At 30.4% G+C, this 26,786-nt stretch overlaps 4 protein-coding genes and 1 non-coding gene across 5 annotated transcripts in view; 1 reads left to right on the top strand and 4 right to left on the bottom strand.

Annotated features, from left to right (window-relative positions):
• The first annotated feature begins 3,889 nt into the window (after positions 1 to 3,889).
• On the top strand, positions 3,890 to 6,012 carry LOC107026811 (probable WRKY transcription factor 53). Its single transcript, XM_015227900.2, has 3 exons — positions 3,890 to 4,345; positions 4,539 to 4,667; positions 5,159 to 6,012. Exons 1-3 carry the CDS (start codon positions 4,062 to 4,064, stop codon positions 5,769 to 5,771), a joined length of 1,026 nt encoding a protein of 341 aa, XP_015083386.1. The 5' UTR covers positions 3,890 to 4,061; the 3' UTR covers positions 5,772 to 6,012.
• A 14-nt stretch (positions 6,013 to 6,026) lies between these two features.
• Positions 6,027 to 11,346, bottom strand: LOC107026812 (protein SEH1). Its single transcript, XM_015227901.2, has 8 exons — positions 11,091 to 11,346; positions 9,888 to 9,999; positions 9,193 to 9,293; positions 7,777 to 7,854; positions 7,401 to 7,556; positions 6,983 to 7,095; positions 6,743 to 6,869; positions 6,027 to 6,490 (listed from the first exon to the last, which is right to left on the bottom strand). The coding sequence occupies exons 1-8, from the start codon at positions 11,247 to 11,249 to the stop codon at positions 6,359 to 6,361; spliced, it is 978 nt and encodes a 325-aa protein (XP_015083387.1). The 5' UTR covers positions 11,250 to 11,346; the 3' UTR covers positions 6,027 to 6,358.
• LOC114078510 lies at positions 8,361 to 8,478 on the bottom strand. Its single transcript, XR_003580190.1, has one exon. It is a non-coding gene; the product is annotated as a small nucleolar RNA snoR104 (small nucleolar RNA).
• A 4,416-nt stretch (positions 11,347 to 15,762) lies between the features above and the next one.
• LOC107027924 lies at positions 15,763 to 16,514 on the bottom strand. Its single transcript, XM_015228978.2, has one exon. The coding sequence runs from the start codon at positions 16,431 to 16,433 to the stop codon at positions 15,942 to 15,944; it is 492 nt and encodes a 163-aa protein (XP_015084464.1). The 5' UTR covers positions 16,434 to 16,514; the 3' UTR covers positions 15,763 to 15,941.
• Positions 16,515 to 21,564: 5,050 nt separating this feature from the next.
• LOC107027051 (probable GABA transporter 2) overlaps positions 21,565 to 26,786 on the bottom strand; it is a 6,371-nt gene continuing 1,149 nt past the window's right edge. Inside the window, exons 3-7 of the mRNA XM_015228215.2 lie at positions 24,581 to 24,678; positions 23,020 to 23,206; positions 22,659 to 22,789; positions 22,255 to 22,491; positions 21,565 to 22,161 (exon numbers count right to left, since the gene is read on the bottom strand). Of these exons, the coding sequence (XP_015083701.1) occupies positions 21,772 to 22,161; positions 22,255 to 22,491; positions 22,659 to 22,789; positions 23,020 to 23,206; positions 24,581 to 24,678 (1,043 nt within the window). The 3' untranslated portion in view covers positions 21,565 to 21,771. The remainder of the gene's footprint in view (positions 22,162 to 22,254; positions 22,492 to 22,658; positions 22,790 to 23,019; positions 23,207 to 24,580; positions 24,679 to 26,786) is intronic.

Raw genomic sequence — 26,786 nt, 5'->3', positions numbered from 1 at the left:
CTTATAATTATTATATTTTTATAAACTATATTAAAGAGTAAGAATAATTCAACTTGACAACAGTCAGTCAAAAGGCCATTGAAATCTAAACTCATAACAATATAGTCAAACTTTAGCCTCAGAGGCCATTTGTGGGAGACATTGCATTATATAAGTTGGGAAAAAAAAGATTTTGACTCACTAGACAAAATGGGCTGCAAAACTATTAGTATACTTCGTTCGTCTTAAATTATCTGTCGTATTTCTCTGTTACACGTTTTTAAAAAAATATAAAATAAAGTTGAAAAAGAAAAGATTGACTCACTATAAGAAATGGGCTGCAAAACTATTAATATACTTCCTTCGTCTTAAATTGTCTGTCGTGTTTCTCCGTTACACGTTTCTTAAAAAATATAAATAAAACTTGAAAAAGAAAAGATTGACTCACTATAAGAAATGGGCTGCAAAACTATTCATATACTTCCTTCGTCTTAAATTGTCTGTCGTGTTTCTCTGTTACACGTTTCTTAAAAAATATAGAATAAAGCTTTTCTTCGATTTTTCAATAAAGACGAGTTTTTACTCCTTTTTGATATTTTCTATTATAAAATTCGAAGTTATAAGAAAGGGTCATTAAACTTATCGAATTAACTTCTCATTGATGTATTCTTTCATCGAGATTTAATCCAAACGACTTTCGCCATCTAGGGTGCAGCATTCAGGCTGCTTCGCCTAGCAGCACGACGCTTGTATTGCTCTCCCACAACCCCGTTTTCACGGTTTAGGCTGCTCCCATTTCGCAAAAGTTGAAAAAGAAAAGATTGACTCACTATAAGAAATGGGCTGCAAAACTATTAATATACTTCATTCGTCTTAAATTGTCTGTCGTATTTCTCTGTTACACGTTTCTTAAAAAATATAAAATAAAAGTTGAAAAAGAAAAGATTGACTCACTATAAGAAATGGGCTGCAAAACTATTAATAAACTTCCTTCGTCTTAAATCGTCTGTCGTGTTTCTCTGTTACACGTTTCTTAAAAAATATAAAATTCAAAGATTTTTAAAACTATTTTACCATTGTCGTAGTTTTAATACACTGTCTCCTGCACTGTGAATGTGTTTCCTATTCAAAAGATAAGAGAACACTCCTCCCAAAGTTACTGAGTCATTTTGTTAAGAATCTTTGATATAGTTCTCTCGGGTGCCCTAGTATACTCTAGTTGTTCATGTGCGTAGGTTTGGGGAACAATTGATTCACAAGGAGGAGAATTTCAAAGTATAGGGCCAAGGATATTACGTTTCAACTTTGTCTCACGAAATCTATCACAGGTGGTGTTTGAGAGTCATGTGATGGCTTACTATTCAACACGATTCGGATAATACTTTTAGTGAACATATAAGCCCTATTAACAAGCTTTTTTATGTCTTAATAAAATATATTTTTCTTCATTTGTTTGCTCGATCAATATATATGCTTATATCATCATAGTTAAGATTTTATAATTTTCAAGAGCAATTATGATTAGAAATAAAACGAAAATAATTAATTATATCTTGAACTATTAAAATAACAATTACAATATTTGAAACTTGAAAGAGGAAAGCAATAGTATAACACTTAAAATCCTAGGAATTTTCTTAATTGCAACATCTAGAAGATCTTGGTTCATAATTTTTGAATTTTCAACCCTTCTTTATCTGGCCGTTATTATTTAAAAATAGAAAAGAAAAAAAAATAATGAATAGAAAAAGTTTAACTCATAAAAGCATAATTTGTTCAATCCATTCAAGTTTAGACGCGAATATTATTGCCCTTTCATTATCAGCTTGACCTATATTAATGACTCGTTCGATTCAATGTACCTAAAATCTAATTTGATATATAACTTAAGTTATTCCCTATAAAAGTCAAAATAATTACTATTCTTCCATTCTCGATTAATTTTACTTATTTAAATATAACTTATGTTAAACTTAAATTAATCAAATTCTAAATAATATGTCAAATATCATAACAAACCAAAAATAAATAAAAATTGCATTAAAGTAGAAAAGTGCATTGGAAGACCTAGAAGGTCTAATAATAATAATAATAATAATAATAAGATAATAATATTTGGATTTATTGAGTAATTATGTGACACTCATCTTCATGACTTAAATTCTACCCAATAGAAAAAAAGAACGCGCAATTGAAATGTTTGAATATATTTATTCTTTTTGTCTTTTTCTTTGTCCCCAAAACACATAATCCTCTAAATATTTTTGTGCTCTTGGTTTCACACCTACAACAACAAAAATATAACGTCACAATATATTCAGTGTAATTTTTTAAGTATATTTTTTAAAAATAATTTATATGTAAACATAAAAAAAATATATTGGATGACATATTATTCGATTTAATTATTTTACATTTGAAATCTCATTTTAAAAAAATAAAATAATATTTATCACTTTACCATAGTCGATTAGGTTTTTAATCTCAACCTCTGACTTTATAATAAAGACAACTTTTTTCTTATCAAAAACTTAATAATTAACGTCAAAATATATGGCCAAATCATCAAATGGACCCCACTTTTGTAAGTTTGAATTGGTCATACATTGGACTTTTACTAATTTCTAGATTAACAGCGTTAAGCCAAACAATGCATCATCATGTACATGTGATGTGAGAAAGAGAAATATAAATTCCAGTCAAATTCCAAATACATAATTAATTAGTTGATTAATTAATTAGTAAACTCAATTAATTTCATGTAGTATTATTAGAGTTCAATTCAACTCATTTGGTCAAACATGATTAAGGAATTAGAATTATAGTGAGGTGAAAGTCATAGATTAGTGTTAAATTTAGTATTGTTGTATAATTATGGTATGTTTTAATTAATGAGTTCCTTTTACTAATTTTGGGGTTTTCTCATGCTAAATAGGGATGATCTTTATAGGACAATATGCTCTTTTTTGAATAAAAAATATTCAAACATGAGATAAATAAAAACGAATCAATTCGTTCAGTTTTGTTTTAAGTATCATAGAAAATCACTAAGTATTACATTATTTTGACATTGTCTATGTAAAATGTCTATTTTCTTGCATCGTAATGACTTTATTTAATATTAGACAAAATTGAATAACTTTTTTTATGACAAACAATAATTACTTAATACAATAAAGTGAAAATTAAGTGGCCACATCGATCTATGATATCAAAATTTGAAAGGACATAAAGTTGTTTCTAATAAAGTATGCCCTATACCCCTTGAAGTTCTTGCGAATGCGATTTTCTCTAGGAAAAATCATTTTGCTCAAATTCATTCTGATTTTAAACACATATATTAAAGTACCATCATAAAAATTAACAATCATTTCTCAGCAATTACTGAACATCGAATAATAAAACATAAAACAAACTCAAACTTAACGTGTATTTCTCATGAATAATCATTCCATCACTTTCCCCTATAGAAAAAGTTGGAGATCATAACAACTCATAAAATTATATTTTATGTGGATATGAAGATTATGAAAGCAAATATAGAAAAGAAAAAGAAAAGTTAATGTAGAAAGAGATTTTTTTTTATTATTTTTTATTTTTATGTAGAAAGAGATTTATAGTTTATTTTGTTATAGGAATTCTATTTTATTAATTTTTTTCAAAAAAGTTTGAATTGGTCAGCATTTGGACCTTGTTCACTAAAACATTTTCACTTGAAAAAAGATTTTATGACCAAAGACTGGTCTAAAAATAATAATAATTATTAAAAAAAAAACTCGTTTTCCACAGTCAACTTTCAAACTATATTCCACTTCAACACTCACTTTTTTAATATAAAAAAAATTAATTTATTTTTTATTTCTCCACATGTCATTTCCTTTTAAATTCACCTGTTTCTAACTCATATTTTCCTCAAATCATTCTCTTAACAAAATTCCCCCCCCCCCCAAAAAATAATCAGAAACTTCTCTTCTCCTTCTCCAGAAACTTCTAAATTTCATTACACTACAATTTATTTTTTATGTAAAATAACCATTTTCAAGATTACATTTTTATCTTTGAAAAAAAAAACTACTAGAAATATGGATTGTGGATTCAATTATGAATATAATTCATTGATCAATGAATTAACACAAGGATTAGAACATGTTAAGCAATTAAGAGCTTCAAATAGAATTCAAGAATTGGATTTTCATATACAAATGATACTTTCTTCTTTTGAAAAATCATTGTCAATTCTTAATTGGAGTACTAGTGGTTTAGTAGCACAAACTCCACTACTTGTAGCACCACCTGAATCTTCAATTTCTGTTGATGAAAATCCTAAAAGTGATGATCAAGATTTCATATATGTTTCAAAAAAGAGGTTAGACGATTTTTTCGAGTCAGCTAATAGTTGTTATCTCAGAAAGTCATCATATGAAAAAAAAAATTGTAATCAAGAAAAAAAGCGATTTTATGAGATAATAACTGTTAGTTTGACTAATTTGAATGATTGTTGATTTTTTTTTCTTTTTTGAGTTAAATTGTTTTTTATTTTATTTTAATGGTTGTTGCAGAAAACAGATGCCTACATGGAGTGAACAAGTGAGAGTGAGTTCAGAAAATGGATATGAAGGGCCTACAGATGATGGATATAGTTGGAGAAAATATGGGCAAAAAGACATTCTTGGTGCTAAATATCCAAGGTGAATATATTCAAGAATTTTACTTAAAAAGGATACCAACTTTTATAACATTTTTAGGGAAAAAATTAAAAAATTTAAGTGAAATTTTCAAGATTTCTAGTATCCTTTTAGTAATTTTGTCATGTAAAGCTGTCAAAACGGGTTGATTCAGTTTAGCCCAGCTAAGTCTATAAAGGCTATGAATTTGAAGGTTTAAGACAAGCCCGACATGTAAAATGTTGGCCTGGCTGGGCCCGGCTCAAGGCCGTTTATGGAAGTAATGGGTTAGGATGGGCCATTCGTTTTAAATGGTTTGGCCAGCCCGGCCCAATCTATGGACCCAACAAGCTTATTTGGGTGGGGTTGATATCAGCTCAATGGAACTAAGCCTTATCCTGCTCAAGTAGTATTATGAATCAAGCTTATTTTGACAGCTCTATTTTCTTGATAGTATATAATTTAATCGAACTTCGTCCTTTGTCGTAACGACGAGATTTCATTTATGTTTGCAGGAGTTACTACAGATGCACATACAGACTAATGCAAAACTGTTGGGCAACAAAGCAAGTGCAGAGGTCTGATGATGATCCTGCACTATTTGAAATCACATACAAAGGGACACATACTTGTAACCAAACTTATAACTGTGCTGCTGCTGCTGCTGCTACACAACCAAAATCACCACAGAAACATAAACACAAACAAGCCAACAATTCAAGAACAACACCATCGAATCAAATGCTCGCGAACTTACAAGCAAATCTGAGAGTGAATACAGATGATTTGGACAAGAAAGAAGCAACATGTTCTTTCCCATTTTCACCTACATTCTCTGGTTTCGTAGACGAAAGTCTGCATTTCCAGATGTCACAAGTTGATGACAGTTTGGTTGGGGGTTATTCACCATCTTTTGTCTCTCCTACAACTCCTGAATCAAGTTACTTGTCATTACCAACCTGCCAGATGAATGATTCGCGAAGAATTTATAACGCGTACCATTCAGAATCAGACCTCCCTGACTTGTTCTCAGCCAACACTTCATCAACAAGTTCTCCAATTATAGGCTTGGAGTTTCCACTTGAACATGTAGAGCTTGATCCAAATTTCTCAGATTTTTTCAGATAAATAATGTCAAGGACAATAAAAACGAGTAGCTTGGATTTTGATCACTCAATTCTATTTTTGTAGTGTATAAATTAACAAGAAAACTAGCCAAGAGCAGGAACAAGCTATAATATTTTGTATCAATAGCCTGGTATTTTTTGAACTTCAACCACATTCTTGCAAAAGACTGCCTGAATGTTGATAAATTTGATGAAATTGTATGCTCCATGGGAATAACCGAACCACGTCTACAAAATGCAAGTACCAAGCAACTGCTTCAAAGCCAACGTGATGCTCACATTTCAGCATACTTTTCAATAATCTTACAACGAATACGAGTTTTTTTTCATATTCAATCAAAACTCTGTATCCCCACAATTCTCCATACATGCTAAAACAATGGGCTCAAACAAGTTCCAGTGTATCAGATGAACATATTCATACTGGGAATTTTTCATATTCCACCACTTACAATGCAAAGGTCACTTAGCTTTACAAAATGAAATGCCTGATGACAAATCGGTAACATGGATAAACCACAGAATCTTGTGTTTCACTGGGTTCTTGCAATCTTGTTCAAGCTTGAATGTGAAAATCACATAAGCAGGCTAGCTAGTGGGCTGTAATGTTGCTTGCTCATGCCAAACTCCGTTCAAGTTGCACTGCCACAAGCGAACTACACCATCGCTTCCAGTAGTAGCAAGTGTCATTCCACTCATGTCCCATTCCATCTGCCATATCTGCACGATAAATATCAAATATGGTATAATTAAATTACAGTTTTGTCACCAATCGCCTTAGTGAATTGGAGATGAGAAAATTTAAAGGTAAGGGAATGTAGGATCACTCAAGACAATTGATCCGTGCGTTGAAACCAAAACAAATAATATCAGTCACTTTACACTATCAAGAAACTCAGAAATAGTATTGGGACCTAAACGTGTTAATTGATTTACAAGAACAGCTAAACTAAGTAGTGTTGCACTAGGCACCTCACTGTCATGAGTAGAGAGCATTGCAACCTTCTCCACCGAGAGCCTTCCATCAGAGTCTGGATTTGATCCAACATGCCATAATGCAATTTCCTTGCAAGTGGCAACTGCTATTAATTCATACGGCCTGAAAAAGGAAGCTTTGAATTAGAAATCGCACACAACAAGATAAACAGAAAATTTTCACTAACGGCAGTGTCTGGCTATATGGTTTTAAGGAGGATGTTGTCAAGAGCAAACCTTCCAATATTTGGTGACCATGCAACAGTAGAGACTGGATCAGCTTTATCTGCAGGTAAAGCTAATTCTGCAACTGGAAGCCATCTCTGATGATCCTGATCAAATTCCCAAACCTGTGGAAATCTATGATATGATAAAATTACATATGTCCAATCAGAGACCAAAGTATATTAACAGCTTTTAAGACCATCTACTACATGATAGAAGCTAAAGATTTCAAGAATTACATCTTCCGACTTTATAAATGTCAAATAGACACATACAAGAACTAGCTGAATTTTATTCATTATCAACAAGAATCAAAATGCAATAAATTTACTGCCAACTTTTAGCTAATAAAGAAATATGTAAATAGAACTAATTAAGGATTATAGAACACAATCCTTAAAGTTAACAGTAAGAAAGGAACTTGCCATACCTTGGAGGAGTTTAGGTGTGGCGTATCAGAATCAAAACCCAAAACGAAGCTTGATTGCTGGATTTCTCCTTTCAAGGGATTCCAAGCAATAGAAGCCGATCGGCATGAAACATTTCCAAATTTGGATACAGATTCAATGACATTCTGAAATTCAGCCTACAAAAAGAGGACTAAAAGTTAGCTTCTCCATTTCTTAGTAACATTCATAATGTGTCATCTTTAAAATAGAGTCAGAAGAGTCAAAAATACTATCATCATTTTCAGAGTATGTATAAAACAAGTACTGCACCAGAAAAATAAAGCGAGATAAATGATTAATAAGGAAGAACATGGCTCATGAGGCAGAAAGTCAAAGAAGCAGAATGTAGATACACACCTGCAGCTGCCAATTCTTCAATTCAAATGGATCTAGGAGCTCAAACACTTTCACTTGGCCATCCGAATATGCAGCAACCTATGTGAAAGAAAATAACGGAAAATGTGATCAAAATGACTTTATGTAGTCATATAGACTAAAAGCTGAAAACCAAGAATCACTGGATCAGGCAGTTTCATCTCATCCTTGTCTATCCCATCAAATTGAAGAAAAAAATAAGGAACATCCATCAGATCTAAAGGCCCATAAATTAAATGATTTGCGAGTAAAATAAAGCAAGACCACAATGTACAGGTATTGGCCCCTATGCTCTGTCACATCCTCCATGGGGAACCCACCTAACACATTTAAGTAGCATATATAACACTTTGGCATCTCGTATTGCCAAATGCAAAAGAAAGAGTAGGGATCTTTCCTCGAAACTTCAAAAAGGAAAAGAGGAAAAAGAAACTTGGAATACTTTTAACTTAGTACCGATGTGATCTTGTTCAAGAAAGCAATTCATAGTAGGTATTCTAGACGGCATACTTTAGAGCCAAATAACAAAAAAAACCAGTACAAATTAGTGTGAACCTATAGTTGCTTTATGTTCCTCCTGATCAACGGCTTGAAGAACTCTCTCAAGTACCTCAAGCATCTTATGATAGAGTTTTAGTGTGGGAAGTTTGTATCGGGCAACATCTGACCTCATAGATGTTCCCCTTCTTTCCTTCCAGATAAATTCATTAACTACCCCAACCAACTTTACAAGGAGTTAGGGGAGAAGTCAATGAAAAGAACACTTCGCTTTCACACACCCAATAAGAGCTTCAATTTTTTAGACGGTGATATCGATAAATGCAAGTATTAATAAACAATAAGCAACTTGGCATTGTAGGTTCTCTGCTATTCAGTTAACAGATTATAAGAGGTGATTTTAACAATTTAAGAAGACAAAAGAAGAAGAAAAAAGAGTACCGGATATGCTGAAATAAATTTAGATGAGATATAAGGTTTAATCAATAAAGGCAAGTTATTTTAGCACACCACTCTACAAGTAACAAGAAATCAATCCCAATGCTGCAGCAAAGATCAAGAGAGGGGGAAGTAACATCTCCTTTAAGGGCAAGCAAAAACAACTATACATTCAACATCTCAGTCAAGGGCAAGCCATAAAAAAATTTACTATTCCTACAGAGATGCATACAACAATAGATTGCTTACGATTATCGAGTGATTCCATCATAATGCATCTAAAGCACTAAAGAAATGAAAGAGAAATACAACAAAATCAGTAATCATAAACTCAAAAACAACATAGATACATCTCTTTGTTCTAATCCCTAGCACCCTGCAACCCTCAAGCTATTGAAACAACTGCTATCACATTTCAATGTCAAATTGTAGACATTTACGACCAATCTAATTTAAACTCACCAATTTCAGACTTGTCTGGGATACTCCAAACTGAACATCCAGAACTTGGGATGAGATTCTGTCAAAGCATTTGCACAGCTTCCACTGAAGCAGCTCTGAATCTAAAGAATAGTACTCATTGTAAGTCTCCAGTTAAATGTTGAGAAAAACAAATGTGAAATTATTGTCAGAAGTAAAATTTGAGAAAGTATTTACAGATAAAATTAAAAAAATTCATAGATTAAAGAAGGACTATACAAGCAAGTAACTCAATTGATGATAAGATTAAGATTATAGTTTCACTGGTTGTTGGAAACAGAGATTATTACTAAGAATTTAAGGGAATAAATTTATCTTCACAATTACTCTTGTCAAACACAATAGAAAAGAAAGAACAAATGACATAAAGAACCAAAATAGTCTTCAATTTCATATCAAGTTTAACAATCAATTTCATATCAAGTTTCTTGTTTGGATTTACTCTTTTTTTCCAATATTTCATGAACATTTGGGGGAAAATAGAGAATAAGTTTTCTTTTGCTTCTTTTTCCCGTCTTTAGAGATTCAAAAGAAAGAAACCAAAACTTTGACTATCTACTCTCATCAGCAAAACATCCCCATGCAAAAAAGAAGGGGAAAAGGCACACATAACATAATGTTCAGCTTAGCTTCGTGACAGTAATTTCATCAACAAATGCCAAATAACGTGTCCTCACCTTCAACTACCTCCTCCCACAACAACAAACTTCCATCAGCACAAATGCATGCAACTACATCTCCATATTCTGGTGGAGCCCAAACAACTTTTACAATGCTGGATTCATGCACCTAATCAAAATGTCAAAAGTGGAAATGCAATCGCATAGATTTCAGTTCAAGAATTTAACACTATTTTATAATCACAATTAATTTTTTTCATAGTTAAGCGAAAGAAAAAAATTAAAAGCTTATTTGCTCAGCACTACATTAGTGCTGGAGTTGTGAAGTATACAAAAAGGACTAACCCAGTTACAGTTTTTCTTCCTTTTGAAGTTAGTTTATACCGTTCATCAGCTTTTCAATTTCATACTCAATCCATAGATTACATTAGAGCAAAAGAGGGTCCCAATAAAAATGGCCAACTGAATGAAAAAACAAGGAATCAAGTTTGACTGATTTGCAGTAGTTATGTATCCTGCTTCTAAACAGTTATTTGAAAGTTCAACATTTTGCCATACAGACCATTAACATCCATACTTGGAAGCTTTCTGGACCGTAGTTTGACAATACTACTTGTCCAGTTTTTTCTGCCACTGAAAACTTATTAACTTTTACTTATGGTATCTGTTGCCTATACAAGAAGCACGACAAGGACGTGAATCTCTCTTAATACATATGACTTCACAAGGAAACGAACTATCAACTTCTGCCCCGTTCAACATTTTATTGGTTTCTATTCAAAAATAGGAGATTTTTGTATGGACTCCAAAGTCTGATATCAAGAGTCAAATGTTCCCCTTTTTTTGTTTGGGGAGTAATAACTCACTATCCCATCTTTTTTTATGAGGTGGTGCCTGAGCTAGTTTGAGCACAACTCTTACTAATTCCACCATATACCTCTATCTCCCACCAACACGTGTACGTCATAACTTTGCTCACCAAATGCCGGGATTTGAACCAGAGAACTCATGTTCTACCTGACTTCATTGACTACAAGGACAATGATACTCACTATCCCATATACCCGACCTCGGATTGATACATACTTGTTCTATTTATTCTGCAGCAAATTCCTACATGTATAAATAATCTATTCGGCTCTTTGGATGTACATTGCTACAACATCAATCTATATCCAAAAATTGTACTTCCTTCAAATCCGTATGACTTCAAAATGAGAGCTAAAACAAATTCATATGAAAATTGAGTTTTTATCTAACCTTGAATTTAGAAGAACAACTGAAAACAGATGAAGCCGGATCAGTAGAATCAAAAACAGACAAAGTACCATCAGTTGAACCAGCAGCTAATCTGTGACCCGAATAATTCCACGCAGTGCATGTTGTACCTTCGTCAAGCTTAATAATTGCTTTATCCATTCTTCCTTCTTCACCAAATGTAACAAATCTTAAACCCTAAATCTGCAGATTTTGCTGATTCTAAAAACCCCTTTTCTCTTCTAGGGTTTTTGGCTCTCGACACTGTTGCTTCTTTAACTTTTTTTTATTACAAAAACCTACCCTGTAGTTTCAAGTATTACATAAACTACCTTTTTCTTTTTTATTTGTATGTAAACCACCCCTGTAGTTTCAAGTATTACATAAACCCCCTTCTTCTTCTTTTTATTTGTATGTAACTAACTATTACTAGTACTATACACTTGTCTATTACGTACACTTTTATTTTACGGACACGTATGGTAAGTACTCTTCATCTTCAACGTTGAGGTTGTAGGTTTGGAACTTTGAATCATTATAAAAGTAAGCGTTATTTTACAAAGTTAATACATGAGAGCCTAATTTACCAAGAGGTGACAAGAGCACAACAATCTTAGTTCAAACCTATTAAAATGACCTAAAGTAGATTTTATAGGAAAGTAGATAAAAGAGGTAGCCTATATATAGACTCAAATAACCAGCTTAGTGAAAATGAATTATGTATATCGTGTGGATCAATTTACTTCGATAGTGTTAGCAAATGTATAAATTTTGTATATTTGAAATATGATATACATGTAATAATACATAATTAATGTATAAATATTTAATACTTCGATCATATGGTAAATTAGTTTGATCGAACTGTACATATTAGCAAGTATTTTAAATTTGTTTCCACTAAATATTTCAAATTGTGAGTGGTCATAGACATAGGGCCATCCCAATTAGAGGTGTCAATTTACTTTCCTTCGTCATAAATCATACTATATGTCAATACGTGATTTTATATACATAATTAAATATATATTAGTCATCCTTTATAATGATATTTTTCAAAAACAGTTAAAAGATTTGTAGCCAAAAAATATTGGGAAAGAAAAAAATAAATATAAATCTTTAACTTCCTAACAATTATAGAAAATAATTTCCTCATCAATAATAATGTGTATCATTTTCATTATCATCATTTATCTTGTAACTTGTAAGAAACTTGAAGAAAGTGAAATTGGCAAACCTAACTCCATGTGTAGTTTCCCTTGTAAATAGGGTATATTTTTAAAAAGATTAGTGAATAGTCCACATGAAGATGTGGACAATCACAAGTTTGATTTGTAGAAATAAATAGGTGGTAACTTTGACCTAAAGCTTATTAATGTGTACTCATAGACACTAAATGAGAGGGTGGTATTTCTTTTTATTCGATGTTCGATACTTTTATACATATTAAGATCAATTGTATACAAAAAAAATCTATACAAGTCATGTTAGCTAACTAAATTTGTTTATAAATATTTCTTATTATTTCAATTAGTGCTAATACATTAATAAGCGGGAGCGCCACCCTCAATTGGATTTTGCAGAACGTGATTCGAATTTAGTTGGTGAGCTTCGAATACCAGGTGAGAAACCAAAAAAAAAAAGCCCTTAATCTTTCCTAAGTAAATGGAAAATAAATATCGACATTTTATAAAATATTGGTCCAATTCTATAAAACATCAAAATATTGATTTTTTTATTCAACCTATAATGCCTCCCAACTACTTTCAAAATGCAAATAAACTTTTAGAAGACAAATATTATATTTCTAAAAGAGAAACCTAATTTAAAACAACAACACGTTCAAACATTTTTCAAAAAATAAATTTGGGCCAAACATGTATGGTTGTCTGCATTAAATTCATTGATCCATCCTTTTTATCTTTATTTCTATGTACTATATATACACACTATATTGACATGAAATTTGAAAGATACTCTTAGAACTTTCTAGTTTAGTAAGTAATTAATGAAGGGAAGTTCTTCGAATTTTTCCTGCCGATAGGTTAGGTGGTGGTTGCCTAATAAAAATTCTTAAGCTTTTCTTCTGTATTTTCTTTATTATTAAATCGAAAATAATCATTGTCATTTTGTAGTAATTGTTAAGTTCAACTAATATCAAAACACTAGCTTTATATAGTCGATCATTATATTTTTCGCTTATCAAATGAATTTTTGAAAGTAGCATATAAAATCTCAAAAGATAAATAATATATACTTAAGTATATAATAATATATAATAATGAATAATTTAACTTAATATAATAAACACGTCGAAAAATTTCAAATTGAATTTGGGCCACTCATGTATGACACAGTGTGCATTAAATTCATTGTTTTTAATCTTTACTAGTTGTACTATTAGATTGACATGAAGTTTGATAGAAACTATAGTGTTAAATTGCCCAATCAAATGCTCCCTTCTGCAAAATAATTAAATGTATGTAATGCTGTAAAGTATATAAATGCTTTGCCACCAACCTCACGAGTATATAACTATTGTAATTAATCATCTTTTCTAATTAATTGAACCAATATTTCATTAATTATATTCATGCTTCATCCGTGAACATCTTTTAATTTATATCATACCATCTTTAATTTGTGTCACCTAATTTGATCTGAGGATTAATCGGTTCGGTTCGATTATGAATCGGAAAAAAGTAGTGAAGAAGATAAAGAATTAATTCGTTCAATTTGATATGTACCTAGGTAGTTATGAAGTCATAAATTTTAATATGGAAATTTAAGTAAAAAATAGTACAAATTCGTTCATTTCGTTATGTAATCAGCTACTTATAGATATATATTGTAGTGAAGCTAGAAACTTTAAAAAGGAATTGAGATAAAAATAGTAAGAATAAGAGATTAATGATTTATTCGTTTAATTTAATTCGAATATAACTAGTTATAAATAATGATGAAGTCAGAAATTTTAATTAAATATTTATTTATGTGCTTCTACGTACAAATAAATATGTCACTTGGAAATTGGAATTCAAATTGCAACCTAAACCAATCTTAGAAGCTCCCAATTATGTTAACATTAATGTTAATGGGATTTATATTGGTTTTATCTTATAGTATGATTTTTTTTGACGAAGGAAATTTAATTATGTATAGCTCTAGTAAAATTTGGTTTTTAAACTTATCAAGATTAATACATTATTTTTTGTTCTAATTTTTTCAAGAGCAAGTCAATATATAGTACATATTATTACTAAATTCCAAACAAAAAAAAAGGATAAGAATTGAAGATAATGGTACAATTCATTAATATTCTCTTATGTAGTCTTTTAGCGATCTCCACAAATATAGACAAAACCTTGATTATAATGTGTCTTTAATTCAACCACCACAAGATGCCAATAAATCTTTTTTTATGGTAGCTAATATCTTCTACCATGCATTTATTTTATGCTATATATATATATATAGTTCTAAATAAATTATAAGACCATCCAATATAATTTTTTTCTTAACATAAATGGTACATTTGGTCATACGAAAATCATTTATTATCATTTTTGATGTTAAGTTATTAGGTAAATATTTCATTAAAAAACATATACATGACTTTTCTTACTCATAAGCGGAAGTTATTTCTAATAATTATTTCAAACTTTTAACTTTATATTACTTGATTCAATCAATATTATTATCAACTTTTAATGTGTATTTTTTTAAAAATATTTTTTATTAATCGATCAAACATCAAAAATATATATATGATAAAAGAAAGCTACCCCTATATATTTTCCAAGAAATGCAAAGGAAGTGCTTGGTTAGTTGTCAAATTTAGGTCAATTATAGATGGGTCATACATATATTTGCTGTCAATTTTTACTTAAATACTCCATTTCTCCTCCTCTAACGTAGAGTTAAGTCTTAATAGTTGGAAGTCAACTTATAGGTACCTTCACTCGTGATGTAAAGAAATCAAATTATTATTATTAAACGATGTGGTGCAATGAATAAGATCACTATTTTCTTAATTAGAAATCTCATCTCGAATTTTGTGTATGAAACTATACAAGCCCTGCACGACATATTCAATTGATAAAGCATAAAGAAAATCTCAAACCTACAACCTCCTGCTCTAACTTAACCATCGTTATAGATAAATCGATAAATTTATCAGATTCACAACATGAAAACTATCAACTGCTTACAAATTAAACTCGACCATTCTTATGTATAAAACGATAAACTTATCGAGCTCATAACATGAATATTACATGTTTGAGCAATTTCCTCACCTAATTAATTAATTGAGATATTAATGATTTTTAAGTCATAAAGAAGTAGATTTCATGATTAAATACCAATAAATATAGAATACTTTGCACTATTCGCGCGCTACTTTTTACGTGAATTAAGGCGGGAGTTAACTAATCTAGCTTGCTGTCATTAAGGCTACCGCGTAAACCAAAAATAACTTACGAGCGTAAATCAAAAATAATTTACGAATTGCTCGAACGATAAACATATCTCAATTTCTAACAATTATAAGTTTGATGTTTGTTTACTCGATAAGTATTCAAAATACGCATTATATTTCTTTCGTTCTAAATTATTTATGGAGGGATTTTTAAGTATGAATCACAATTAAGATATTTATAGTTTTCGATAACAATAACTCGAACCAAAAGTTATGGAATAATGTCACATATTCTACGTTGTAGACCATGAAAACTTCAAATTTTTGAGTTCAAAAAACTAGCAACGACAATATTCCAAAAGATGAAAGAAATTATTGCTATACATATTAGTCATTCATATTCTAATTACTTAGATTAAGATCTATATTATATATCAAGCACATGAAATACCAATTGAAGTCGCCGTGAACCGTTCGGAACCCGTTCTTCTAACCAACGACTTAATCTCCGGCGAAAGTCCGTCGTACTCCGGTCCTTCCGGAATCGTCGTAAGTGCACCAGATTTATCATAAACAACGTAAAATCCATCTCGATTTTGCCCCTGAAACAGCGGACTGTTACTCTGTTTTGCTCTGAAAACGGATTTGAGAAGTTTCTGGAAAGATCTAGAGATTCTAGAAGTTTTTTTGGAAATCGGTTGAGTAGTTTGTTGTGGATCTGTTGTTGACGGTGGAATAAGAAGACGACGATCGGGTAAATGAGGCATTGAGAGGCTTCGAGAAGATATGGCGGAATCGAGTTGACGTTCGAATGATTTCAACTCAAACGAGTCGTAGAGTGAGCTTCCGCAATCCCATATGAGAGGTTTGTTTGCTGCGGCGGACGCCATTTTTTGCGGTGAGATTTTCTCTGGAGTTTTCGCCATTGCTGATAGTGGAGAAATTAATATACAGAGATTTTGGGGTTTATATAGTGGCGAGTAATATGAAAGGTGTGTTTGTGGAGTTGAGAGGAAATTTCTTTAATATGTGGCGAGTAAGATTTTAACGTGTTCGCTGTGATTATTGGGGTGGGGTTGGGGTGGGGGTGGGTTAATATACAAACTAAGAAATTATTACTTGTTTGGTTCAATTTACGCTATATATTTTATTTTTGTGAGTCAAATAATTTAAGTTTGATCGAGAATTTTCTCATAAATTTTTAAAACTTTTATAATGAAATTATATATTTATAAATTACGTAAGGACTATTATGAGTTGCAATATATTGTATATTTGAAAGATATATGATAAATTAATGATAGAGATAGAATTATCTGAATCTCAAAATCTGAAATGTGTAATATAAATTAGGATAAAGTATGAGTTATTCATTTAGCGATTTTGAATTTTAGTTTTTTATTGGCGTATTGATTTTTACAGATTGATATTTTTTCTCAACTTAATTAGTAAATTAATATATTATATTTATACGATTCGGTATATTAAGTCAGAGTTTAGTTTATACTTTCATTTCTGACTGTTTCAAACTCTTCTGTTACTATGCAAGATACAATTTGTCCATGCATGATTTATTTGATATATCACCTTGTTCTCAAGTGATTCTTTTTGTGTCTGTGTCAAATCTAATTGGTTATATATCATAACCAAATCGATAACGATCATAACCAAATCGAATCGATGAATTTGAGAATAAAAGAAGATCACAATTTTTTTAAATATTTGTTATTTATATTAAAATTTAACTGATTCAAATTCACACACTATAAGACCAACTTTTGAGCGATCCCAATAAACTTTTTTTTCATATCCAAATTCAAATAAAAAAAAGTTATCAAAAAGATGAAGAAATTTCAATCAAGTTACTACCATTCCTATTGATAAAGATTTTAGAGTTTTATATGGTTGAAGGAGCATTTATGAGAATTGATGAGTGATTTGGCAATATAAGAAAAAAAAAAGTCAATTTTTCACGGGGTCGGATATATATACTATATAAATTTATTAATTTGATTAATATGATTATCACTTTTCACTAAAAAGGAAAAATATATTGTTAAAATTTAAATTCAAATTTTTTGTTAAAGGTGATATAATGAAAGATTACCTTTTACTACGCCACAACTTTTATCAGTATATACTAGTATTCTCTTTATTTCAAATTATTTGTTAGATATTTTTATTTTAAAATTTAAATTACATAAATTTAAATTAATATTTTAAAATGCTTTCTCATATTGATATGAGAAAAGTATAATTTATAGTGTTTTGTTTATAATTTTAACAGTTAATAAATTATAAGTTTAAAATATTATTTAATTTAATTTTAAAAATTAATTAAATCAACTTTAAAAAATAAAATAATTAATATAAAACAAATAAAATATCGAATACCGCGTAGATAACTTTTACTCTGAAAAGAAACTGGTCCTCTAAAGACATACATTTGCTTTTTCTTTACTATATTTGAAGCTTTAATTTATATGTATATATTAAAAAAAACCTTTATGTAGCATATTTTATGATTATTTAATTATTACAAGAAAGTCACATAGTACATATATAACTTTAACTGGAACCTATTACTTTGTCAAAGACCGTCTTTAATTATCGGAAAAGGGTAAAAAATATTCTTAAATTATTTGAAATAGTTTAAATATACCTTTTAACTATATTTCGGCTAAAAAATACCCTTTCTCTCAAACTATAGGGTCAAAAATAACCTTTTCTCAGAACTTATGTATTTTGTGAAATCGTTCTAAGGAAATGGAGAAATGAGGAAAAGGAGTTTTATGTTCTTCAGTAAAATCGTTACTAAATTCTACGGAAAACAGAGAAAATTGGGGGAAATTAGGGATAAATTTATTAGTCTACGTGGCATGAGTGGAACTCTATTGGCTCATGTGGCATGTCATATGATATCCACATGACATCTAAGTGACGTTTAACCGATTCTGTTAATGAAAAAGATATTTTTGATCCAATAGTTTGACGGTAAGGATATATATGAACCGAAATATAATTAAAGGGTATATTTGAGTTAATTTTGATAATTTAAGGATATTTTTGACTTTTTTGTATTTAATTATAAATAACTTTAGAAATTTTAATTTATTTTTTATATATATTTGACTAGTGTGTACATAAATATTAATAATGTCTTTTATTTTTCTAATTCCTCCACCATTTTTTTCTACGGTTTGGTAGATCTGTATGCTATTCTCACACGTAGAAGGAAACAAAAATATAAAATAATATGGTTGAACATTGATATCAAGAAAAATAATAATTTAATGAGAAGATAACCTTATGTTATACTAATAATTAATATGATGATTGAGACTATAGTCAATTAACGTAGGTCACAAGTGATTGATACAACAATAGTTTGTCATTTATGTTTAGTATACCTCGAACTTTCTGGAGGTATAATTTGCGTATATTTTATTTTCTCAGAATTATTTATAAGATTATATTAATATATTATTATTATTATTATTATATTAATATGATGTAATGTAATTTGTTTTGATCAAATTTATGAAAGTATTTTTAACTTTGAAATATATCGTAGATACTTATAATTAGTTTATTATTTTATTTTACTTTTTATAAAAGACTTTATTCTCGTACGTTAATTGATAATATCTCCCTTAAATCAGTTCTGCATATAATGTGTATTACTTTACACTAACTAATTTAGAGATTGATTATTTGTCATTCACATTATATGATTATTTAATTACGACCATCTTATTCATAGGCTTTTTTTTTTGTTTGTGCATCTTTAAAACTATAAGTGAGGATGGTAAATTGATTTATTACTCGTAAACAGATAAAGGACGAAATACAACAAGACTCATGATAATACTCGATAATCTTTATATTTGTCTTGCTAAATTAATCATTAATTTTATATTAATAGGCTTTTTTTTTGTTTGTGCATCTTTAAACCTACAAGTGAGGATGGTAAATTGATTTATTACTCGTAAACAGATAAAGGACGAAATACAACAAGACTCATGATAATACTCGATAATCTTTATATTTGTCTTGCTAAATTAATCATTAATTTTGATATTAATTGTTGGGTTAAAATTGGTGTGTCCTAGTTTTATCTCTTAACAATTAATTTAAAGTGGTCCAATCCTAATTACAAATTCAATAAAAACAATATATAGGCCATGCATGCAAGTCACAACTATTATATCCTTTATCCTTTCATATATTTTTTTATACACACTTAATTCAATGAATTGATTAAATTCCAAATTTTTATTGTTCTTTTTCTCTTAAATGAAATAAAATATCTTAGAGAAAGAATAAAATGATGATGACCTGGAATTTGTCTAATATCTAGTTAGGCCCCAATTAGGCATATTAAAACAAAAGTAAATCCAATATTTTTTTTAGAAACTAGATGATATATTGGAGTATTTTGTTATGAAGAGCATCTAATTAAAAGGCATCGAATAAAAAATCGGACCATTTTTGAGGACGATGCTTTCAAGTTTTAGTCATAAAAATAAAAAATATTTAAAATTTAAATTTAAAATATTTGATTAAAAATAAAAGGATATTAATCATTCGTTTTGAATCAAACTCCGAAGGCGGACTTAATGTCTTTTACGGATTGTATTGTAGCTGGTAACAAGAGTTATGCGACTATTAGTAATATAGAGTGAATTTATGTATTATTGCATGCATATATTCATTTATGTAAAATCTAATAATTCATGTATTAGTTATTTCACATTTTATTTTTACATAAAATAATACATAGATTTCTTCATAATTTATACATGTATTAGTTATACGAAATTCTAAATTATCAATCAAATTTTATATTAATTTTATACATAAATAACTTATTTTCTTTCTATCTACGTATCAAAAGTATCATGTTATACAAAAAATAATATATTGACTAGAATATTATATGACTGGTTGATTTAATTTAATAAATAGAGTATATGATATGTTATCAAATAAAATAAATCACTTATAAATAATTAAGCATATTGCAGACAAGTGGATGTGACAATTAAAAAAATAAAATAATGCACGACGTGAGCATAAAATTGGATTTTATTACCAAATAAACTATTTGCAAAATTTGGGGAACAAACCAATTTTCTTTGCTTGCTTTGGAAGTTAAAAATACATTTCTTTGACTGATTAATATAATCCAAAAACATTGTGACAAATACTTTTTTGATTAATCAAAACGTGGTCCTCTTTAATAATGCATATTTTTGTCTTGCTTTAATTAATAATTAAATCCATTTGATACCATGCCAAAAAGTCACATCCCCACCTTCATTGACTATATGCAATTTATTTTACATAATAATAATAGTAATCGAATCGGTTTATATGTATTTCGAATATTTGATTGAATATGTTGTTTTTTATTTAACATATATATAATTATTTTTTGATTTCAAATTTTTTAGGGGTTGCAATTGTTATTTTTGAAAATGATAAATTGAGGGGAAATTTCTACATTTAACAATAATATTGGTGCTTCAAATCCTTCAAGAATTAATATTAATAGAGTATTTTAACTTTATTGTTTTTTTAATTTGATAACTAACCAATTTGAGTATGAAGTTAATGAAATTTGACTTAGATATCCTATTAGAGTAAAATGATATAAAATATATTTGATGTTCTTTCCATCTTATATAAGATCAATCAAAAAAATATTTGAATGATTAATTTACAGTGACTCATTACTATAGTTAACAACAATTAATAAGAAATTAACCTCTAAAAAAATCAACTTTAACAAATCTAATCACAAATCACAATTAATCACACTTCCATAATCTTAGATAAAAAGTATGAACAACTCCTTCCTCGTCTCAATATATATGACATCGTTTAACTTTAATCAAAGTATTAATGACACTTCCATTATTTTTGTATGATCTAATGTCACATAAATAATGCACCACCATATATACTTAGTAATAAAAGAAGGATTAATGATCACATTTTGTTAACATCCTCTTCTCAATTTTGACAGAAAATTCCAGCTGATGAAATGTATTGAGCAAACAGGTATATATCATGTTGATAGAGAGACCAGAAAACTACTTGTTGAAATACATATTCACGCAATTCGATAGATATACAACTTCCATACGTATAAACAACAACTACGCTTCAATCCCAAGCTAGTTGGGGTCGGGTTGTAGGAACCTCACTATCAACAACTTTCATACATATGGCTTAAGCACAATAGTATACATTTGTCATCTAATCAACAACGTCGCTACTAAAAAGCTTGAATTTATTGGCATCTAGAACCAATTTTCTTATAGAAGAAAAGGATCCAAGAAGACCAGCACAAGAGAATATAACCATTATAGAAGTATTTACCCAAAAGGTAATAGATGATTTCTTTGGTTTGAAAGTTATGTTGTAAAGTAGCATTGGGAGAATGAAATCGAGAGGTATAAAGCCAACGGCTCCTACAACACCGTTAATGTCACCAAAGAATGGCAACATAGCTGCAAAGAACCCGCAAAGGCTCATGTACAACGTTCTGAGGATTATACGGGGGATTAGGTTTCTAAGAGAGAACACAGCCTTGTTTGCATCAGCCGAGTTCTTTTCCATGATCTCGTAAGCAACTTGAGAATATACCTGTGTCATATTTTTGAATAGTTACCACCATGTACACGACAACATGCTGCCGAAAGAAAATTTATTTTGTGTAGTAGCTAATGCATGACTTACCAAACCAATGGCGAAGAGCTGAAGAAGAATAAAGACAATCGCAAGACCTAATACCCATGTCGGTGCAAAGGAAGGTCCTTCATCTGGCATTAAGCTCTTTAAAATGTTTGAATTGGATTTGTTTCCAAACACCCAATATCCGGAAACAGATGCAGAGTAGAAAGTAACCAAGATTACAGAGTAGCACAACATAAGGCCTTTCAACATCTTTCCTGTTGCTGGTGGCGCGAGAGTTGCCTGCATTAGTTGACTACAAATTAACTTACGTCTCTATGGCGTCACAACCTATTGACTGTCCATATATACATCAATTTGACATATTTCGCGACATCTATCATGGACTAACGAAGACCATTGGACATCATGAAATTGGGAAAATCAATATGCATGAAACAATTATTTACCTGTATTTCTGGTAGTATTCCATTCCCAAAAATAGCTGCAATAATGGAGATAGACGTGAAAGCGCTAAATAACCGTGATAGGTGTGAGGTTTCTAAGGAGTAATCCCTCAGAGGTGCATTTTTTGAAGTACCTGAATAATGCTGAAAATATTCAGTTAAACTGGACCTATATAGTAAAGTTACATGCTAATAATAAGAAATATTGGCTCCACTAATACTTCTACTTGCTTCAGGCCAGGTTTGCATATATACTAATGTTCTTAGAATATTGATTTCTGAACTCTCATTTCTACCTGAACGATGGTCACATTTTCCGAGGACATGAAAAAGAACGTGAACCACAAAGAACATAAGCACTTACCAGCACGAATACAAGCACCAACAACTAGGAAAGTGTAGCCCAAGCTCAGAAACAACGATGCTAAGTTGATGTGCCTCAGGGAGTGGAAGGACGGAAATTGAGAGAGACATATCATTATTACTGTAACCATTGCAATGAAGTGATACAATTTCAGTGGCCCATGTGGTGAAAGTTCGGAGTACATGATCTTGTACAAGCAAACAAGAAATAACAAATTGTTCAATAACTTGAAAAAAATGTAAAGATAGCAACAGTTAGTAGTAACTTTCAACTGTGCTGTCATCCTATATATTTTTTAGTATATTGGACCTTGAAGCATATCACAAACTGAATGACCTTTGTATTGATTTGAGACTTTTGATAACAAAATATCCATCAATTTATCTTTGAGTACCAAAATCACTAAAAGATCTAACAGGTCAAACTCAAAGCAGGCAAAATTACAAACAAAAAGACACGTGCCTCTAGTTCTATACAATTTGTACTTTCACAATCCTAGTACAGCTCATTTTTCATTTTGGGATATCCTGAATGTTTCTCATTCTTAATTTACAAACAAGGTATTCTACACAACTCTAACTTCTTTATTGCAAACAAAATCCTGTTAACAAACTGGAGTTAAATCATGATATGATGATACAAATTTTCACTAACTTTTCAACTATTCCTTTAGTATTTTATTCAGCTTCTACCATCATAATGCAAAAAGTCAATTAAGCTTATTGAACTCTCTTTGCAACTTAACATTGTTAAGGTCCATTACCCAAAAAATTACTCCCTCTGTTTCAATTTGTTTGTCAAGTTTTGACTTGGCACAAAATTTAAAATCATGTGGTCTTAAACTAAACTAAAGATATGTAGAATGTATCAAAATATCCTTTAATCTTGACTAAAAAGAGTAAGACAAACAAGTTGAAATGGAGGGAGTTTCATATTGTAGAAGTATAATCATTTATTAGAGAAACTACATGACCGTTTGGCAGTTTGGTTCGGTACATGCAACAGGAAAGGACAGGCGATCTTTAGATACATCTTAATGGCTTATTCTGCACAGAAACAAGAAAGGTTGTGCATAACCTTAACATTTTGATCCCAATGATAAAACTGATGCCACGTTCACACTTAGTTAATTGTATTAGCCTATTAGGGATACCAATTTCTTTTTTTTTAGAGGTTTAAAGAGACAAAACATTATTCTTTCAACGGTATTATGTCATACTTAACAATTAACATTTAGAAACTAATGATCTATATGGATGATGACATGTACTAAGTCCAAGTAATCAGCTAATACATATTATAATATTGTAACAATTGTGCTACTCTGCTAGTGGATTTTCATGGAACTTCCAAATTCTTACTGTTTTTGTCGTAAAGCATACATATTAGTTGAGTCAGATTCTCAAAGATGAAAAAGATAAGTGGATAACTGAAAGGAAAAGTTCCTGAAAAATATATATGAATCTTGGAAATGAAAACTTGTTGAAGTGAGAAGTTTATTTAACAATTAACATGAATGAAGAACTGGAAAATGAAAATTGGCTGTTCCAGAAGCAAGTACCTGAAGGCATTCTCCGGCAAGCAGAATTGCTCCTATGCTAATGCCAGTGTTAACTGCTGTCTGAATGAATATCACAAAATAAAACATCCAGCCAGAACCTACATTGGTGCAACACACAATCCTTTAGTTTTAAAAGAAGCTTGCTGTAAAATGCAAGTTTGAGATAGAGTTGTTACATGTAAGGCATCATTCACATATCTTACCGTTCAATGACTAATAGATTATACGATGTAACCAATATATGTGGGAAGTAAATGAAAATATTAGCAGTAAGCGGAACTTCTAAAACCGGCCTAAATTGGATAAGAAGATGTTGAATAATATTATAACTATTAATGTAATGTCCATCTAGCATTGTAGATTGACTTCTTCATATGAGATTCAGAATGTTTAAATTCTTCTTACGAGGCAGTGTTGTCAAAGGCTTATTTAAGACACGCTTAAGCCCTGAAGCTCAGGATATGTGCTTCTCGTCAATTAGGGTGATTTTAAGTGTAGGCAAGGCACTAAGTGGTGCACCTCATTGTACATAAGTTCTATCTTGAATAGAGTTGCACTAAAAAACAAAAATGATTGGCAAAAGAAATATAATTATTGTAAAGGAAATCAATGAAGTCGTTACTTTTTTCTTGCATTATATATTTTTTATTTTGTTCTTCATTGTGCTTTTTACTTGACCCAAGGGTCTATTTGAAACAACCACTCTATCTTTGAGGTAGAGGTAAGGTTTGCGTAGACACTGGCTATGTTGTGCGCCTGTTTTCACTAAAGCACCACATTTTAACTCCACTTTGTTGCTTAAAGCCCTGATATACCTAAAACACTTCTTAACGCTTTTTGTCTTCGACGACACTGCTATGAGTTAATGAACTTTAAGCCATTCATTCCATCCATTATTTTTTTAGCCTCCTCCAACAAACACCAATTATCTAAATTTACTATGTTCAAAGGTACAAAAAACACTAACTAAATATTTTTTTCTTTTAAACCTAGGAGACATCTAACAAAATCATTGAAATCTGGTGGCTACAGTCAAAAGAATCATGCCAAATATCCTTTTCAAAAGTCAAATCAACATTGCACTCACATTGAAGGTCCACTAGAAGCATAAAGGCCACCGACAACACTAAAGCAAATCTATGTTTTTTTAGTGGAATCAATTTGTCTTAACACATGCCAGAATAACTTTTACCTCTAAAAGTCTTTTAAGTATTTTTAAACTGCAAAAGGTTGTAACTTTAAATGAAAGACTAACTAAATCATCTTTGGATCTAACTCCAAAAAGTAGTAAATACAATTATCTAAAGGGCAAGAAATCCCCTTTCTTTAGATCAGCATCACAACGCACAAAATAAAGGTGCTATAGTGACCACAACAAACTTAAATAATGCTACATCATTTCATTGATTCAATAGTTTAGACTTCTATTATTAAAACAACAAAACACCTTTACTTTTTCCTTTTTTCCTCAGTGCAAGTCCAATTACATCTTCTCAAACTACTAAGGAAAATATTGACAAGTCAAAAACTAACAACAATCATTGCTACCACACCTTAATTACAAACTAGTTCAAGTCGGCATATGATCCATCACCATCCATTTCACTCTATTTGTGCTCATTCCATTCTTATACTTACTAATCTATAGTTCTCTAGCACTAAACATCTAAATTAACTAAAAAGAACAATGACGTCTCAAGTTAAAATCTCAGCGTAGTCAAACACACTAGGTGATTTCTTTCGGAACTTGTGCTGGTGCGAGTTAGCACGTATCTCATATAATTAGTCGAGGTACTAACCCCAACATCAAGATTATCGAAAAGGAAAAAGGCTCTCAAATTCAAATCTCAAGCAAAGTCAAATACACTACGTGATTTTCTTCCGAAACTTATGCAGGTGGGAATTAGAACGTATCTCATATAATTAGTCGAGGTACTAACCTCAACACCATGATTGTCAAAATGAAAAAAGCCTCTCAAGTTCAAATCTCAAGCAAAGTCGAAAACACTAAGTGATTTCTTCCGAAACTTGTACTAGAGGGAGTTAGCACATATCTCGTATAATCAGTCCAGGTACTAACCCAACACCATAATTATCAAAAGAAAAAAGTCTACTAGTAAAACTAGAAAACAACAATAAGCATATCACCATGACATATCACACAAACAATTCTTCATGGATTGTGGTGTGGGGGGGGGGGGGGGGG

Source organism: Solanum pennellii, chromosome 8 (genome assembly GCF_001406875.1).
Source record: "Solanum pennellii chromosome 8, SPENNV200".
NCBI classification, from domain to species: Eukaryota; Viridiplantae; Streptophyta; class Magnoliopsida; order Solanales; family Solanaceae; genus Solanum; species Solanum pennellii.
Note: the sequence above shows the minus strand (reverse complement) of the source record. Positions and strands in the feature narration are given on the sequence as shown.

Coding starts and splice junctions, on each gene's coding strand:
- LOC107026811 (XM_015227900.2), top strand. CDS start 4,062: ATGGATTGTGGATTCAATTATGAATATAATTCATTGATCAATGAATTA. Junction 4,346..4,538: donor ATATATGTTTCAAAAAAGAG/GTTAGACGATTT, acceptor TGGTTGTTGCAG/AAAACAGATGCCTACATGGA. Junction 4,668..5,158: donor CTTGGTGCTAAATATCCAAG/GTGAATATATTC, acceptor TTATGTTTGCAG/GAGTTACTACAGATGCACAT.
- LOC107026812 (XM_015227901.2), bottom strand. CDS start 11,249: ATGGATAAAGCAATTATTAAGCTTGACGAAGGTACAACATGCACTGCG. Junction 9,294..9,887: donor GTGGGAGGAGGTAGTTGAAG/GTGAGGACACGT, acceptor ACTATTCTTTAG/ATTCAGAGCTGCTTCAGTGG. Junction 6,870..6,982: donor TGGTCACCAAATATTGGAAG/GTTTGCTCTTGA, acceptor TTCCTTTTTCAG/GCCGTATGAATTAATAGCAG.
- LOC107027924 (XM_015228978.2), bottom strand. CDS start 16,433: ATGGCGAAAACTCCAGAGAAAATCTCACCGCAAAAAATGGCGTCCGCC.